Genomic DNA, 14,285 nt, shown 5'->3' with positions numbered 1-14,285 from the left:
TCGAGTTCTTTGATACTCTAGAATTACAACTACAAAATTAAAAAATACCAACCTGTCGAACTAAATTTGAATTAGTCATCATGGTCAAAACAGATATCACAAACACCGCCCAATTTCTTAACTTTGAGGTTCATTTGTAACACGGTTGAAAATGCTTGCACTCGTTGTTTTAAAACACTTTTTAACCACAAATAGCACGCAACCCTTCAAATTCTCGTAAACCAAGATTATACGGCAAAATTGTCAGTTCGAACAACTCATAACGCGTCATCTGTCGGCGGTTCAACGCGTCCTCCCAACAGTGGCATGTGACCTCGTGTTTTCACGTGATGGCACTCTTTGTCACGTAAACAAGAATATCTCACGACTGCGCCAAATTACAAACTCATAATAACAGAAGAAAGCTGCTTGAATTGACGCGATATCGTTGAAACTCAAAGGTAATGACTCTTGACGAGATTTCAATACTGAATAACCGTCCGCCTGGACCCACAAAGTCGGCTTTGACCTCCGCGGACACCAAAGTATCTGTCCGTCGCCGTCCGTTATCATTAGACAGTTTGAATATACTGACGAAACCATTCAAAACACCTGGCTCCTCGATTTTAAAAACGCGAGAGATTCCTCAGCGAAAACGGCGTAAGGTGAACTATAAGGAAGATGTGGAACAATCTGGAGAAGATTCGGCATGGACAGATGAACTCGGAACAAAACCAAACAAATTCCCCGTATTCCAAGCTCGCGACAAGGAGCTTGTATTTAGTCAAAAATTTTCTATTCCGTTGATTAAAAAGCCGGATGATTTTTTTGAACGACCACCTCCCGCTCTAGGTATGCTTCGACGCGCCAGTATGATTTGCCGGCCACTGCACGATCCGTCAGGTGAATTTGCGATTGTGCTGTATGACCCGACGATTGATGACCCCACGGATGAGCAAGAAAATGTTAAACCGGCCGAAGATGTTTTATTCAAGTCAAACATGCACAAAAGTCTTGCGGAGATGCTTGGGTTGAACAAAAAGGCTGAAGAGCGACCAAAAGTGGCCGTTGTTTTAGACCCTAAGCTGGCGCAGAAATTGAGACCTCATCAAGTCGAGGGAGTCAAGTTTTTATATCGATGTACAACGGGAATGGTCGATGAAAAAGCATATGGATGCATTATGGCGGACGAAATGGGCTTAGGAAAGACTGTAAGGAATAATCTGTCTTCTTTCTGCATTCTACGACTAATTAGCTGCCGATATAGCTTCAATGTATAACGCTCATGTGGACGCTTCTTCGACAGTCGCCAGAGGCAGGTAAGCCGACGATCCAGAAATGTATCGTTGTTTGTCCATCTAGTTTGGTCAAGAACTGGGCCAACGAATTGATCAAATGGCTTGGAAAAGACGCACTGACTCCGTTCGCGGTAGACGGCAAAGCATCGAAATCTGAGTTGCAACGACAGCTGCGGCAATGGGCTATGGCTGAGGGTCGTTCTGCCGCTGTTCGACCGGTGCTGATAGTTTCCTACGAAACGCTACGATTGAATGTTGGCGAGTTGAAAGATACAAAAATTGGCTTGATGCTGTGTGATGAGGGCCATCGATTGAAAAATAACGAATCGCTGACGTTCACAGCGTTGAATTCGCTGAATGTTCAACGACGAGTCATTTTATCCGGCACGCCGATTCAGAACGATTTGTCTGAATACTTTTCGCTTTTGAACTTTGCAAATCCAGGTCTACTCGGTACTCAGGCTGATTTTCGAAAGAATTATGAATTACCGATTCTGCGGGGCCGAGATGCAGACGGCACAGAAAGCGACCGACAACAAGGTGATTTGAAACTTTCCGAGCTCGGATCGCTGGTAAATAAGTTCATTATTCGGCGGACGAACGATATCTTATCAAAATATTTACCAGTAAAGTACGAGCATGTAGTATTTTGCCGGCTCTCCTCGTTTCAAGAGCAATTATACAGCCACTTCATTTCCTCACCTGAGATTCGCAAGTTACTTCGAGGAGCGGACTCACAGCCATTGAAAGCAATTGGATTACTGAAAAAGTTGTGCAACCACCCAGATTTACTGAGCCTGCCAGACGATATCGATGGTTGCGAGCAATTCTTTCCCGAGAATTTTGTACCGGTCGGCCAAAGGGCTAGTAGAGACCGGGAGGTCGACATTTGGATATCTGGCAAGATGCAGGTGTTAGCCCGTATGCTGGCACGAATCCGACAGGATACAAATGACAAGATTGTGCTAATTTCGAATTACACGCAGACACTGGACGTGATTGAGAAGTATTGCCGATCTATGCGGTATGGGAATCTCCGCTTAGACGGCACGATGACCGTGAACAAGCGTCAGAAATTGGTCGATAAGTTCAACGATCCAGAGGGGGAGGAGTTTGTTTTCTTACTGAGCTCTAAAGCTGGTGGATGTGGAATCAATTTAATTGGTGCAAATCGGCTGGTATTGTTTGATCCGGACTGGAACCCAGCTTCGGATCAGCAGGCATTGGCACGAGTATGGCGCGACGGGCAAAAAAAAGATTGCTTTGTGTATCGATTTATAGCCACAGGTTCAATTGAGGAACGAATATTTCAGCGGCAGTCGCATAAGCAGTCGCTATCTTCCTGTGTAGTAGACGAGGCGCAAGACGTGGAACGGCATTTTTCGCTAGATAATTTGCGGCAGCTATTCCTATACAATTCTGACGCGCTGTCTGATACACACACGACATTTAAGTGTAAGCGATGCAAACCAGACGGACACCAGTTTGTGAAGGCACCGGCAATGCTATACGGAGATACGAGTACGTGGAATCATTTTAGAAATGAGGATATGAAGGAAATCCAGGATTTGCTGTTGAGACAAGAGGTTGGCCATGATCAAGTGTCGTATCTATTTCAGTACATTTCTCATTAGTTCTACGCTTAATCGCTCTTATTTAATAAATATTGATATGCAGAAATTGACTGCTGATATTATATGTCGATCTGAATTTTTAGGTCAACTCATATTTGGTAATCATTATGTTTGTAATAATGTTCATTATGAAATGACAGACAGACATACGAGCCGATCGACTAATTTAATATCTTAGCTCAACGAGTGGTAATAGAAGCTTTGTCCTTCTTGTAGTAGATGAACGGATGCGAAGACGTATGGGTGAAGACCATAACTGTACTGATTTATCTCATGCCTAAATGAAGATCTGTGATGGTTTAATCATTTCAAGTCCATGAAATTCTACCGTACTGTGAACAAGGGTTACTGGTGCCATATTCTCGGAATTTAAACACTATGAGCCGGTCGAGGACATAGCACTCCTTTATCGCTATACAAATTCGACAGATCGACTTTGAACTGTTTACCCGTACGTTCATCAAACGAATGACAGCCATACTTTGCTGCCCAAGGTGGGGTATAGAGATGCAGAGAAACTGCAATTTTATCCGGATTTGGATTCATGATTTTGTGGAGTCCAATGTCGTCGGCGATGTAGGTGACGTCGTTTTCGCTATAAAGTGAGGTTTTTGTCTGTTGCATGGCTTGTGGAGGTGCTGATGGTGAAGGTTGTTTGTAGAGAGTTTCCAGAAGTTCGCCTTGTAGAATTTTCATTATGCAGCTATGACGTTAGCATTATTTGTACATATAAATTTGAGGCGATACTTACTGGGCGTTGGCATGATCATGGATCAAAGAGCCCTTCCCCGGGTTCCAGACCAATACGAGGAGGTTTGCCTTTTCATTCATATCATCAACACCGTTTCTAAAGCTGTTAATTGCATTATAAATAAAATTCTACGATCAGATGCGTACCTTGTATAATTCCTCGAAGGATCTGCTAGTGCATACTGCATCCATTCACTCCGGCTAGATGTATATCTTCTCATTGCCTCCATCAGATCTTCAACCCGTACGTCTTTGGAGTCGATGCCCGACGTGAACCCGAGCTGCCGCCGAATCTCATCTACCAAGTTATCAAATCGTCCAATCGTCGTTGGCATTTGCGAGACAATAGCTGGAGATGTTGCCATTGATGTCGATGTCGATGTCGATGTCTTTGGGGAAGCCGATGGAGATGAAGACAGTGATGATATAGCTATCGATATTGGACGTAGTAGTTTTGATGCCACTACGCCTGTCATTTGTATTTGTATTGTGTGTAATATGTAGCGGGATATTATATTATCCAAAGCATTTTACGTTGTAGAAATAATGGATAAACGTACGAATGTGAAAATTAGATAAAATAGCACATGTAGCCGAGCGGCGCGATAAGATTATCGCAAGTATATACTAGATTAAAAATGAACTGTTTAACGGGGAATAACATTGACTAATAATTCTGTATCTAATTGATTATATATATACATATATTGTGCTGCAATTAGAGTATAACAATGTATACGGCCATACAAATATTGATATGTATTGATATATAGATTGACAATATTATACAAGTTGACATATATCAATATATATTGATATATAATGATATTGATTGACATTCATCCTTAATTTTTTGCTTTGCTTCATTGCTGCTTCAATTTTACTTAGAAAAACACTCAGCTATTGGCAGATACAGCAACTATCTTTTGCGACTAATAATAGGTCGACTCCAATCAGCAATCAAACGTTCAGCGATATGTTTGATCGAGACCTGAGGCCGTCTGCTCTTCTGATAAAAAAGAACCACTCGGCCAATACCCGATTCGCGGAGATGGATCGTCTTGATTGGCAACTCCTCAAGCGCTTTAAACATTTCTCGCTGGATACTGTAGGCTGGCAAAGACGCATCAGGGAGAGGTTCTAGCCAGAGCCGAACAGACTCAAGTAGATTGTTTTCCAATATCGAATCATATAGTGAATGTCTATGCCGTTAGTAAGCTATTAAACTCAGTTAAACTATCGTAGAACTATCGCTAAACATACTTCTGCAGGATTTCGCGAACATCTGGTAACATTTTAATTTTATATATGGCTGGTTTACCCTCGCGGATCGCTTCTGCATCTTTGAACGCAGCATCCCGCATTTTATCTCGTGTCTGCGCGATTCGTTCGTCTTGCATTTGCTCGAGATCATCCTCATCGACTTTCTTGCGCTTCTTCTGCGGTTTGATCGCTGCGTCTAGCCGCTCTTCAAGTTCTCGCAGACGGCCTTATTTTCATGAAGATTGGTTAGCACGAAAATATCCAAATTTAGAGCACGACTTTACATACGTGTTTCTGGGTCGAGAGAGTCTAGGCTGTCGACAACCTCGGGCTTCTCTTTCTTGGTCCTCTTTTTCACCAACCGCTCTTCGTCATTCTCAGTACCACTACGTTTAGATACTCGCTTGCGCTCTTTCTTCTTGCTTTCGCTAGACGAACTTGTTGGTCCAGTACGTTTATGTCGCTGAATTTTATAAACTTCCTCGGTGATAGGTAGGCCGATGCTATCGACTTGAATATCCTTAAATTGATCCTCATCGAGATCAGAAAGCTCGTCGTCTGAGCGGTCAGCATCTGAGTGGTCATCAAATATATTATTTATATCTGACATTTTGATCTTTGATCTATTTTATTATATTGAATTTTAGATACTGCACTATCATTCGTTCTTAAAGGTATGGCAAATAATCATGATCTGGGAGTGCATAAACAGAAAACTGCCTACCAATATACGCCATATATGAAGTACAGTTCAAGTATAGCAATATTTCTCGTTCCAAAAATCTCCTTACATCACAATATCAGTAAAGGTTTATCGTATTCCATATATCGCTCAATACATAATAATATATAATACGTATTAAACCAATATAATCATGTTTGGAGGAATGCCACCACCCCCCGCTCCAGAGCAATTAGCTATTGAGGATTCGATTGCTCAATCTATGTTTTATGGATCTTTGGTATTTACAGCCGGACTTTGGCTTGGTAAGTACTGTACAATGCTATAATTTAGACGAATTGCTAATGATCAGTTCCCTCGGTTATCGAATTCTTTTCGACTTAAACAGATGAACAGAGTATGATCAAAATAGGACTTTTAGTGTCGTGGTGTACATATTATATATATTAATACAATCAAATTCAGTAATCTTCGATATCAGTTTCTTCTTCCTCCACGCTGATCAAATTCAATTTAGTCTCGGGTCCGTGATTAATACTTGCGCTGTTTTGCAGATCGACACCCAGCTTCTGTTGTAGTAATTTGCTTTTTCCAAGATGTCCTGCATCTATTGACGAGGAAGAAGAGGGAGATGAGGAAGATTGAGATTGAGATTGAGATTGAGATGGAGATTGAGATGGACACTGTAATTCTAATTCCGATTTCTTAGGAAACAATATTCTTGGTTTAATTGGCGAAATCGATAAATCCTCATCTTCGTCCTCTTCTTGCGGAAACGGTCGGAAAATACGTTTCCCTCGAAAAACAAACATCATTCCTTTTTTCGTAGGTGGATGTGTCAGTTCATGATTTGCTCGCTTTTGGGGTGTATTTGATTTGCTTGAAAAGACATCATCGTCATAGTCTTTATATATTTCGAATGACTTGCTACTTCTGTCCTTACTTCCACGTTCAACTCGAGGTCTATAAACTCCGTCAAAATTTAGCGGTGATTCCGGCGACTCCAATATTTTCAGCCCATGCTCTTGTTTCTGACTAGTTCTACTATCACTTGTCATTCCCGCACCTATGTCATTTCCAGTAACAGAAACATCTCCAACCGAATCAGAAGCAAACAAAACTCTGGCAGTCGAGCCACCCTCAATCTTAGTCTTGTTCTTCCGGTTCTTGTACGGCGTCTCTCGAGGCGTCATCATCGGCCCGCCTAACTGCGCTCCTGAAATCGTTCTTGTTCTTGTTCTTGTCCGTGATCGCGCTGGCTTGGATAAATTTGTCTTTGTCGCTGATTTCAGTTCCATGTCCAGATCTGAAGGGAAATCAAATCGCGTTCCATATTTCGGCGTCGACGGAACCCAGGAATCATCCTCATTTTGTGGTGGAGTCGACATTACTGTATTTTGTACTGTATAATATACAATATATGTCCTCAGTAAACAATAAACATTTATATATTTATACTTAATAGTATTGTAACTTCTATCGAAGAAAGTTGGCCGGAAAGAGGCTAATGTGATGTCCCAAACGCGTCGACGCGTCGCGCCATCGCGCATATACGTTATATACAACATTTACATATGCTAACTCCCACATTAACAGGATATGGCTATAGATACTGAATATATTTCGCAGCAAAATTTTATTCATGCTGTTCAGTTGTTGTGTTCTAGGCAGTATCTAGAATAGTATATTACAGCTCTGCATAATACGGACAGTCAACGAGAATAATATTTGCGGTGATCAGTAGCAGACACATACGGACCGTTACATTTATCATATTCTGGTTGATCATAACAGATATCGCTTGTTAAATTCACTGGCCTTATTCTGCCAGATTAGCTTAACTATATCGAATCAACATCAGATACTACAGTCCAGTTTGTTTACATGTACCCACCACGAATATCCGGATGGATTCAGAATTAGTATCACGATTAGAAGACCTTTCGACTTCTATTACCAGTCACAATTCTCAAAGCATCAATCCAACAGATGTGAATCAGGAACTGGAACGCGAGCTTCAACAAGTCCGAGCAGTGAATCAATCAATCTCTTCTGTTGTTGACAGCATATCGATTTCAGAGCTCAATTTAGAAGTATTTTTCACCTTCAACTTGAATTACTATTGCTAATACTAATCAAAACCCCACAGAAAGTCGTCAAATCCACATTGAACGTTGACGAGCTGTTAAACAGATATATTAGCATTCTTTCGCAGACCAACCACACGAAACGACTAATACTTGATGAGTCCTGGCGCGGATCGACCGTAGATGATGCCGCCCATCGAGCAAGACTACAGGAACTGCAGCAATCCGCGGAAGAGCTACGAAAGCTGAAGGAGGCAAAATTGCTGCAAGCGGAAGCTGCAGAGAAAAAAAGGTTGGAGCTTGTGGAGGCGAAACGGAAACGAGATGAGATTCTGCAGAAGAGAAGTGAGTGATTTGTTTGCTTTCTTGGTTGGATAAGTTCTAATTCATAGTTTACGGAAATAAACCGGTTCGGAAGAAATAGCTATAGTCATTAGAGCTCATAACTCCATCAATACACGACTCCGCCCATAATTAGACAATCTAAATCTAGACTCGAAATCGTCCATGTTGATATACGCCCCGCACAATCTACGCTGACCAGTGAAAGCAGTTCGACCATGTAACACTCTCCAATTATCAAATATGACTGGTTGGCCAGGGATTAATTTAAACCTGTAGACGATCTCAGGTCGAGTTAGGATCTCCGCCCAAGCACGGATGGCTGCGTAGAACTCTGGCACAGAAATATCAGGATCTGACCATCGGTCTATAGTTGATCTGTCGTCATTATTCCAACGAACTTGGAATAGTGTGCCGGTCGAGTCGTCATGATTTAGCACAGCTCTTGCTAAGGAAGTCGTAATACACACATCCTCGTTGCCAGCTGCATGACTTGGGATGCGGACCCGCGACAGCGTCTTGTAGTGATTTGGCGATTCTTCTAGCAATACCCGGGCAGCTTTGAATCCATCTGCAAGAATCGAGTCACCGCCTGTACCCTGATGATTCAGGCAGTGCAGCAGCTGGAGACCAGGCGGATCGGTAAAGTATGTGCCATCAGTATGTAGCGGTAGCGCGAGGTCAGTGTATGCGGTATCAGCTTTGGCCAAATTCGACGTGAAATCCCAGAATCCGCCGTAATGTGTATTGCGAGGGAACGAGAGCCGGTTAATCAGCGCTTCGGTATCGGCAGGTGTAGTAGGAACACGGTCAATGAAGCAGAATCCGTATGTCTTAATCTTCCTTGTCCAGTCCGCGACTGCACCACCATGGTTGTTCGGGTCCATAACATCATCATACGATACTTTCGGTGGATTAGCGGCGATCTCGTCCCCGGTCCAGAGAGTCCTTGGGAATACACCCATTTTCTCCAAAACAGGTTGATACGAATGGAAATGCAGCCAATCGAGAGGATATGCCGACAGGTGACCGTCGTTCCAAACGACCTTGACTTCGGTCGGATTCGCAACTACATTTTCGGGTCGAAGAGTCTCGGGGATCTGAAACGTATTGAGTAATCGCTGTTTGGTGATCGGATGGAAGCATGACTCGCATTGGCAATGGTCTCTAAGCCAGATGTGGTGAAACGAAGACGTCACACCTTCGGTCCATGGAACGTACACTTTTCTGTTGTCAAACGAGACTTGATGATGACGCGATAATAATGCCCAATCAATAGTATTCTCAATTTTTATGTCGGTTTTTATGTCTGCTTTCGTACTGTGCTGCTTTCGATTATGGCCAAGAATTTCATATTCTGAACACGCCAAAGTCCGAAAACTGGATCTGTCTATTAGCATGAATCATTTAATCCTAACTAACCTACTGGCTAAGTCCAATTGATCTAAATCGCTTGATTCTGAATATTCTAATCATTGGTTCGTTCAACTGCATGTTGCAGCAGAGTGGAGTCAATCTCGTCGCGGCGCATTTCGAATATCTACTGTCCCTCTTTCCTCCTTTTTAGCTTATCAATAATATATTAATTATCTTCTAAACCCCGAATAAGTCAAGGTTCCAAAAAACTCCTGCCCCGGTCGACGCAAAATATAATATTTATTCAAAAATTCATACAATTGATCTAAATTTCTCGTCTGCCGAATTAACTGACGCTCCTGTTTGGTCAACAATCCGAACGTCATCTCGACCAACGCTAATTGAACATGCTGGAACTTCATATTCCCGCCATACGCAGAAACGTATGCACAGTAGAGCTCGATGGCAGACCAAGGAGTTATATGAGCGCCGGTGAACAGTGCTGGGTTCTGGAGCAGTCCACGCGCAGCCATAATACCGTCTGCGCCAGTGTATTTTGCTATCCGATAAGCATCATCCAAAGAAAAGCAGTCACCATTGGCAACCAAATATACATGTTCTGGAATGGCACTGCGTAACGTGCGGATCGCATCCAGATCAGCAGGCACGACACCAGACCGATCTTTGATCCTGCGGCCATGTATTGATACGACGTCTGCACCAGCACCGGCTAGTTCTTGCACGAATTGCTTTGTGTACTCTATGTCATTATGAATCCTGATCTTTACTTCCACAAGTAACTCCTCGCCTAGTGCCGTCTTCAGCGTGGACACCATATCGACAAGTGTATCCAATCTGCCCATCAGCGCAGCACCTATTCCAAGCGCAGTTTGGTCGCGTATCGGGCATCCGCAATTTATCCCGATCCCGGATACATATGGTGCGACAATCCGTGCAGCAGCGAGTAAATCGGCCGAGTTGGACGCACCAAACTGTGCAATCAAAGGCCGATCTGACCGACATGTTGAGAACTCAGAGGACCGAGCCTGCGCAGAATTCTTAAACTCTCGCGCTAGCATCATTGGCGTGTACGTAATCTGAGTGTTGAGTGCTCGTACAAGGAGTCGGTATGGTAGCTTACTGTATCTCACCATCGGCGCTGCGATAAACAGGGGAGTTGCAGACGACCTCGCATGAGAGAACAAATCTAAGAGGTCTCGCTTCGTCGGCCTGTTCTGTGAAACTTCTTCTCCTGAGAAACTGTCAATCACAAGAAGTGGATCATTATTGTCATTCATATTCATCACATTATTTGAGAATTACATATATTATAATGATCTATTTCACAATTCCAGGGCGCGGATGAAGAAATTTCTAGGATTGCGAGAGCCAAAATAGTGAATTTATGTGCGTTTAATATAATAGTACTAAACTGGGTTCAAGAAGACACACTCTTCTTCGTCCGCCTTTTCAAAAACTTGTACTACATTATAGTAATTTTTTAACCGTGAGATGATCTGCAGATTATGAAATGGCCAAGACGATATTACGAATAGATTCCACACTACTAAAATTAACTGCCAAATAGAGGAAAGCCACTTCTGCCGCCTGCTAGCACTTTGGACACTATATTATTATGTCTGCTCCTTATATCTTCTGCAGAATGGATTTGATATAGTATTTTAATAATACCTGATTAACTGGAGTCAGCATTTATTAGCTACTTTTCTCATTTCAGTTTCAGGATTCGCAGCGGCTCTGTCTACGAAATCAAATTGAAGTTGTCTTCTGACTGATCTATTCCAACTTGGTGCTAACAAGGTATTGAATAATATTGAGCTTCTATTCCCAGTCCTGTTGCTAATAAATTTTCTACAAATGCTGATCTACTGGACATTGATTGAGCAATCACATCTCTGTAGCTATGAGGACAACAATGATGCTTGATTACTTGCCAGTCTTTCGTAGATATCTCTACTACTACTCTCAACAGCAATTTGAACTTTGATCGAGGGGGGGGGGTCCAGTTTTAGATGCATCTAAATATTTGATCTGTTGGGCTGAGTTTAAGAATCATGTAAAGTGAGTTGAAGCAAGTGGAGCTGGTTTGCATTATACATGTCAATTTGGCGCATAAGTAATACTTTGTGAAAGATGGACCGGGTTAAAATATTTTGTTCCAATTTCTATCTTGACATTGCGCGGCTATTGCAATATTCAACCACTGCTCTCATCCTCCAACGGTTGCAGTTTGCAAATTTGCCTATATTTCCTAATTTCTGATCTTTCGGATTGAGAAAATTTGGCTTTGCCACTGGTTGAAGGTTCGGCAGAATGTCGTAGGGGAAATTGGTATTGCAAGGCCTTGCCACAAAAATAGCATATAAGCTCTCCAGCTAGAAATTAGAGAAATTTATTTGATGGTCGATCTCAAGTCATCACGCAAGCAAGATGAAAAAATCTAATCGAAACGTTCATCGACGGGTATACCATTTGTGCATCGAATAAATCAACAAAATGAAATGCACGTGTACTATGAGATTTAGACGAAGATGTAGTTACTTACGTTTTGCTGAGATTTAATCTGATTAGTTTAGGGGATTCCTTGTCATTCCAGCGTCCTTATATAATTGACTAGTTCAGAATGAGAGCCAGCATGAGAAAGGTATACTGACAGCATCAGCTGCAGTAAAGCGCATTTCAGTAACATGTATCTAACTGAAGGACACGATATGAGTGTTAAATTAAGCAGTGAAACCAAGATTTGATCTGTTCCTTCCCAATTCCACAGATATATCTGCGCATGGAGCTGCCTGGATGCCAATCAGGCAGCTAGTCGTTATCTACGTTTCACCGTTTGATATAGACGGTCTAAATCAGAGTATTATCAGGGCTGCGTGATGACGTTGAAAGAATTGATGTTTATAAGAACTAGAACTACTCCATTTTCCAGTTGGGTTAATTTATACAACAATATGAACAGGAATTTGTGTATAGAAAAATAACTGCAACTTGTAACTTTATATTGTACCTAGTGATATGGTTGAACCTTTAAATATTATTTAACTTATCAGAGACATTTAGCTATCTCTGTATTGTATTCAATACAGGGATACTCAGGATAGCATATCACATCCTCGAAGTAGATAAATCTACGTTTACGTTGGCCATATCCTCTACAGCGAGGACGCGTCGTGAACGCGTATTCACGTGATTGATAATTCCTGTCCTGCATTTAACATAATTTCAAACTAACGGCGGAATATGATTTTTGTAACGGTGAATTATTGTTTGACAAACAAATTACGAGCCATGTAACGTTTTGTAATCGTGAGAAAAACATGTTATTCCCTCATATTAGTCAACTGCAGTAAGTAAGATTCATAAACCAAATTACAGTCGCGCAACAATAGTGCTTAAATGTACATCGTACTGGCCCACGATGACGACGGGGAATTGTATCTGTAAATGGCATCTGTAATTGAAGTGAGAACTACATTGATGAACAACCGATTGTAGTTCTGCAATCTTCCTCCATTCTTAGAAACCTATCTCGTTAGTCGGCATCTAGTATGCCGACAGAAAACGGATAGCATAATAAATCAGAGCATAAACGAAAAAGATATGCTTTCAACAGTGACAAATCAGTTCATAATTAGTCAATGCCATGCTATGCTGAGAGCGGTGGAATCCGAGTTAAATGGGAAGGTGATATCATGCCAGAGATGAACGTAAGCTAAATAATGCAGCTTCAGTGCCCAATGGGAGGAATACAATTACAGGTAACGGACGAGCAACTCGTTCAGAAGATATCGTTATGGTATAGAATTACAGTTCTAGAATTCGTGTCGACCAGCATCAAAGCTGCTGGGGTAAAACCTTCCAGGATTCATTGGAAAAGGTGGGTATTATAAGTAGGTTCTGGCTCCTCTGGCTTTTCCAACGAGTTGTAGTCAGGTTTGACATTTTGAAAAGTCAGTGGCGGTGGCAACCGTGAGTGCCATTATTCGTTCAAATTTTTTTGTATTAGCAAGTTTGGCATTATCATATTATGGATAATAATATTAAGACTAATAGTAATAATACTGCAATTGTGCAACACTTGTAATTGCATGATATGATTGTAATTGGTAATTGCGATGATGTAATCCAATACTGAATCGTCATGTAATTGATCCGTTGTCTTTGGATCTCTGATGGACTGCAGGAGCTTACTGTTGGCAATACTTCGCAGAAATATAATATGGACGAAGATATATGAATGACTTTAAATGGTAGATAATGTTACTGAATTCTGAAACTGTGGGTGTGATTGTGATAGTGATAAGATAAGAATCGCGTGGATTTAAGCTTAGATAGCAAATATGATATTGCCTACATTACTACGTAAACCCCCATAATACTTCAACCACTATACAACAAAGCAAACTACACATCACCAAAGTTGAACTGGCCTAAGTAGCGACGGAAGAAATCTATATAAATAGGGCATTACATAATCACTAAAGTAGCGTAGTCACATCATGCGGATCAGCGGTCACATGCGTGTTGGGAGTGGCGAGTCAAGTGATGTGGCTGTGGAGGCGCATTACGTCATAGCCGTGTATCCAGTCAACACTACATTATTTTGTTTTCTGTACCTCACAATTTGTACCAATTACTATTTGCAACTGAAAGCATATTATAGCCTATAATACAACACTACGGCGATTTCAGACACTTTACATTCGCATTTTTTTGTCATACAGAACAAAGAAAGACAGTAGCGATTGAAATACTAGTTACAGCTCAGCGTAAGCAAAATAAGTCAAACTCAATTGGTCTGCGCCACAGTTGCCTCATTCGGCCACCACGGCCTTCTTCTTTCGGCTCTTAAACGTGAATTTTCCTTCCA

At 41.7% G+C, this 14,285-nt stretch overlaps 7 protein-coding genes across 7 annotated transcripts; 2 read left to right on the top strand and 5 right to left on the bottom strand.

The window, feature by feature from the left end:
* The first annotated feature begins 53 nt into the window (after positions 1-53).
* On the top strand, positions 54-3,325 carry V1516DRAFT_294688 (P-loop containing nucleoside triphosphate hydrolase protein). Its single transcript, XM_066918866.1, has 2 exons — positions 54-1,190; positions 1,247-3,325. Exons 1-2 carry the CDS (start codon positions 444-446, stop codon positions 2,909-2,911), a joined length of 2,412 nt encoding a protein of 803 aa, XP_066778362.1. The 5' UTR covers positions 54-443; the 3' UTR covers positions 2,912-3,325.
* On the bottom strand, positions 3,281-4,026 carry V1516DRAFT_685152 (RmlC-like cupin domain-containing protein; the record flags this gene model as incomplete). The annotated part of the gene is made up of 3 exons (XM_066923601.1): positions 3,281-3,614; positions 3,663-3,764; positions 3,809-4,026. 3 exons carry the CDS (start codon positions 4,024-4,026, stop codon positions 3,281-3,283), a joined length of 654 nt encoding a protein of 217 aa, XP_066778361.1.
* Positions 4,027-4,308: 282 nt separating this feature from the next.
* Positions 4,309-5,599, bottom strand: V1516DRAFT_690671 (uncharacterized protein). The gene is made up of 3 exons (XM_066923837.1): positions 5,213-5,599; positions 4,925-5,150; positions 4,309-4,863 (listed from the first exon to the last, which is right to left on the bottom strand). Exons 1-3 carry the CDS (start codon positions 5,532-5,534, stop codon positions 4,581-4,583), a joined length of 831 nt encoding a protein of 276 aa, XP_066778360.1. The 5' UTR covers positions 5,535-5,599; the 3' UTR covers positions 4,309-4,580.
* A 432-nt stretch (positions 5,600-6,031) lies between these two features.
* Positions 6,032-7,131, bottom strand: V1516DRAFT_673807 (uncharacterized protein). The gene has a single exon (XM_066921972.1). The coding sequence runs from the start codon at positions 6,992-6,994 to the stop codon at positions 6,068-6,070; it is 927 nt and encodes a 308-aa protein (XP_066778359.1). The 5' UTR covers positions 6,995-7,131; the 3' UTR covers positions 6,032-6,067.
* A 77-nt stretch (positions 7,132-7,208) lies between these two features.
* Positions 7,209-8,167, top strand: V1516DRAFT_673806 (DASH complex subunit Duo1-domain-containing protein). Its single transcript, XM_066921971.1, has 3 exons — positions 7,209-7,699; positions 7,756-8,038; positions 8,086-8,167. Exons 1-3 carry the CDS (start codon positions 7,514-7,516, stop codon positions 8,115-8,117), a joined length of 501 nt encoding a protein of 166 aa, XP_066778358.1. The 5' UTR covers positions 7,209-7,513; the 3' UTR covers positions 8,118-8,167.
* Positions 8,134-9,529, bottom strand: V1516DRAFT_685149 (uncharacterized protein; the record flags this gene model as incomplete). The annotated part of the gene is made up of 2 exons (XM_066923600.1): positions 8,134-9,415; positions 9,462-9,529. The coding sequence occupies 2 exons, from the start codon at positions 9,527-9,529 to the stop codon at positions 8,134-8,136; spliced, it is 1,350 nt and encodes a 449-aa protein (XP_066778357.1).
* A 92-nt stretch (positions 9,530-9,621) lies between these two features.
* Positions 9,622-10,689, bottom strand: V1516DRAFT_695512 (dihydrouridine synthase-domain-containing protein; the record flags this gene model as incomplete). Its single annotated transcript, XM_066923994.1, has 1 exon — positions 9,622-10,689. The coding sequence occupies one exon, from the start codon at positions 10,687-10,689 to the stop codon at positions 9,622-9,624; it is 1,068 nt and encodes a 355-aa protein (XP_066778356.1).
* Between the last annotated feature and the right edge of the window lie 3,596 nt (positions 10,690-14,285).

This window comes from Lipomyces oligophaga, assembly GCF_038497815.1.
Source record: "Lipomyces oligophaga strain CBS 7107 unplaced genomic scaffold V1516scaffold_3, whole genome shotgun sequence".
NCBI lineage: Eukaryota > Fungi > Ascomycota > Lipomycetes > Lipomycetales > Lipomycetaceae > Lipomyces > [Lipomyces] oligophaga.
The sequence above is the reverse complement of the archived record's forward strand: the minus strand, read 5'-3'. Positions and strand labels throughout refer to the sequence as shown.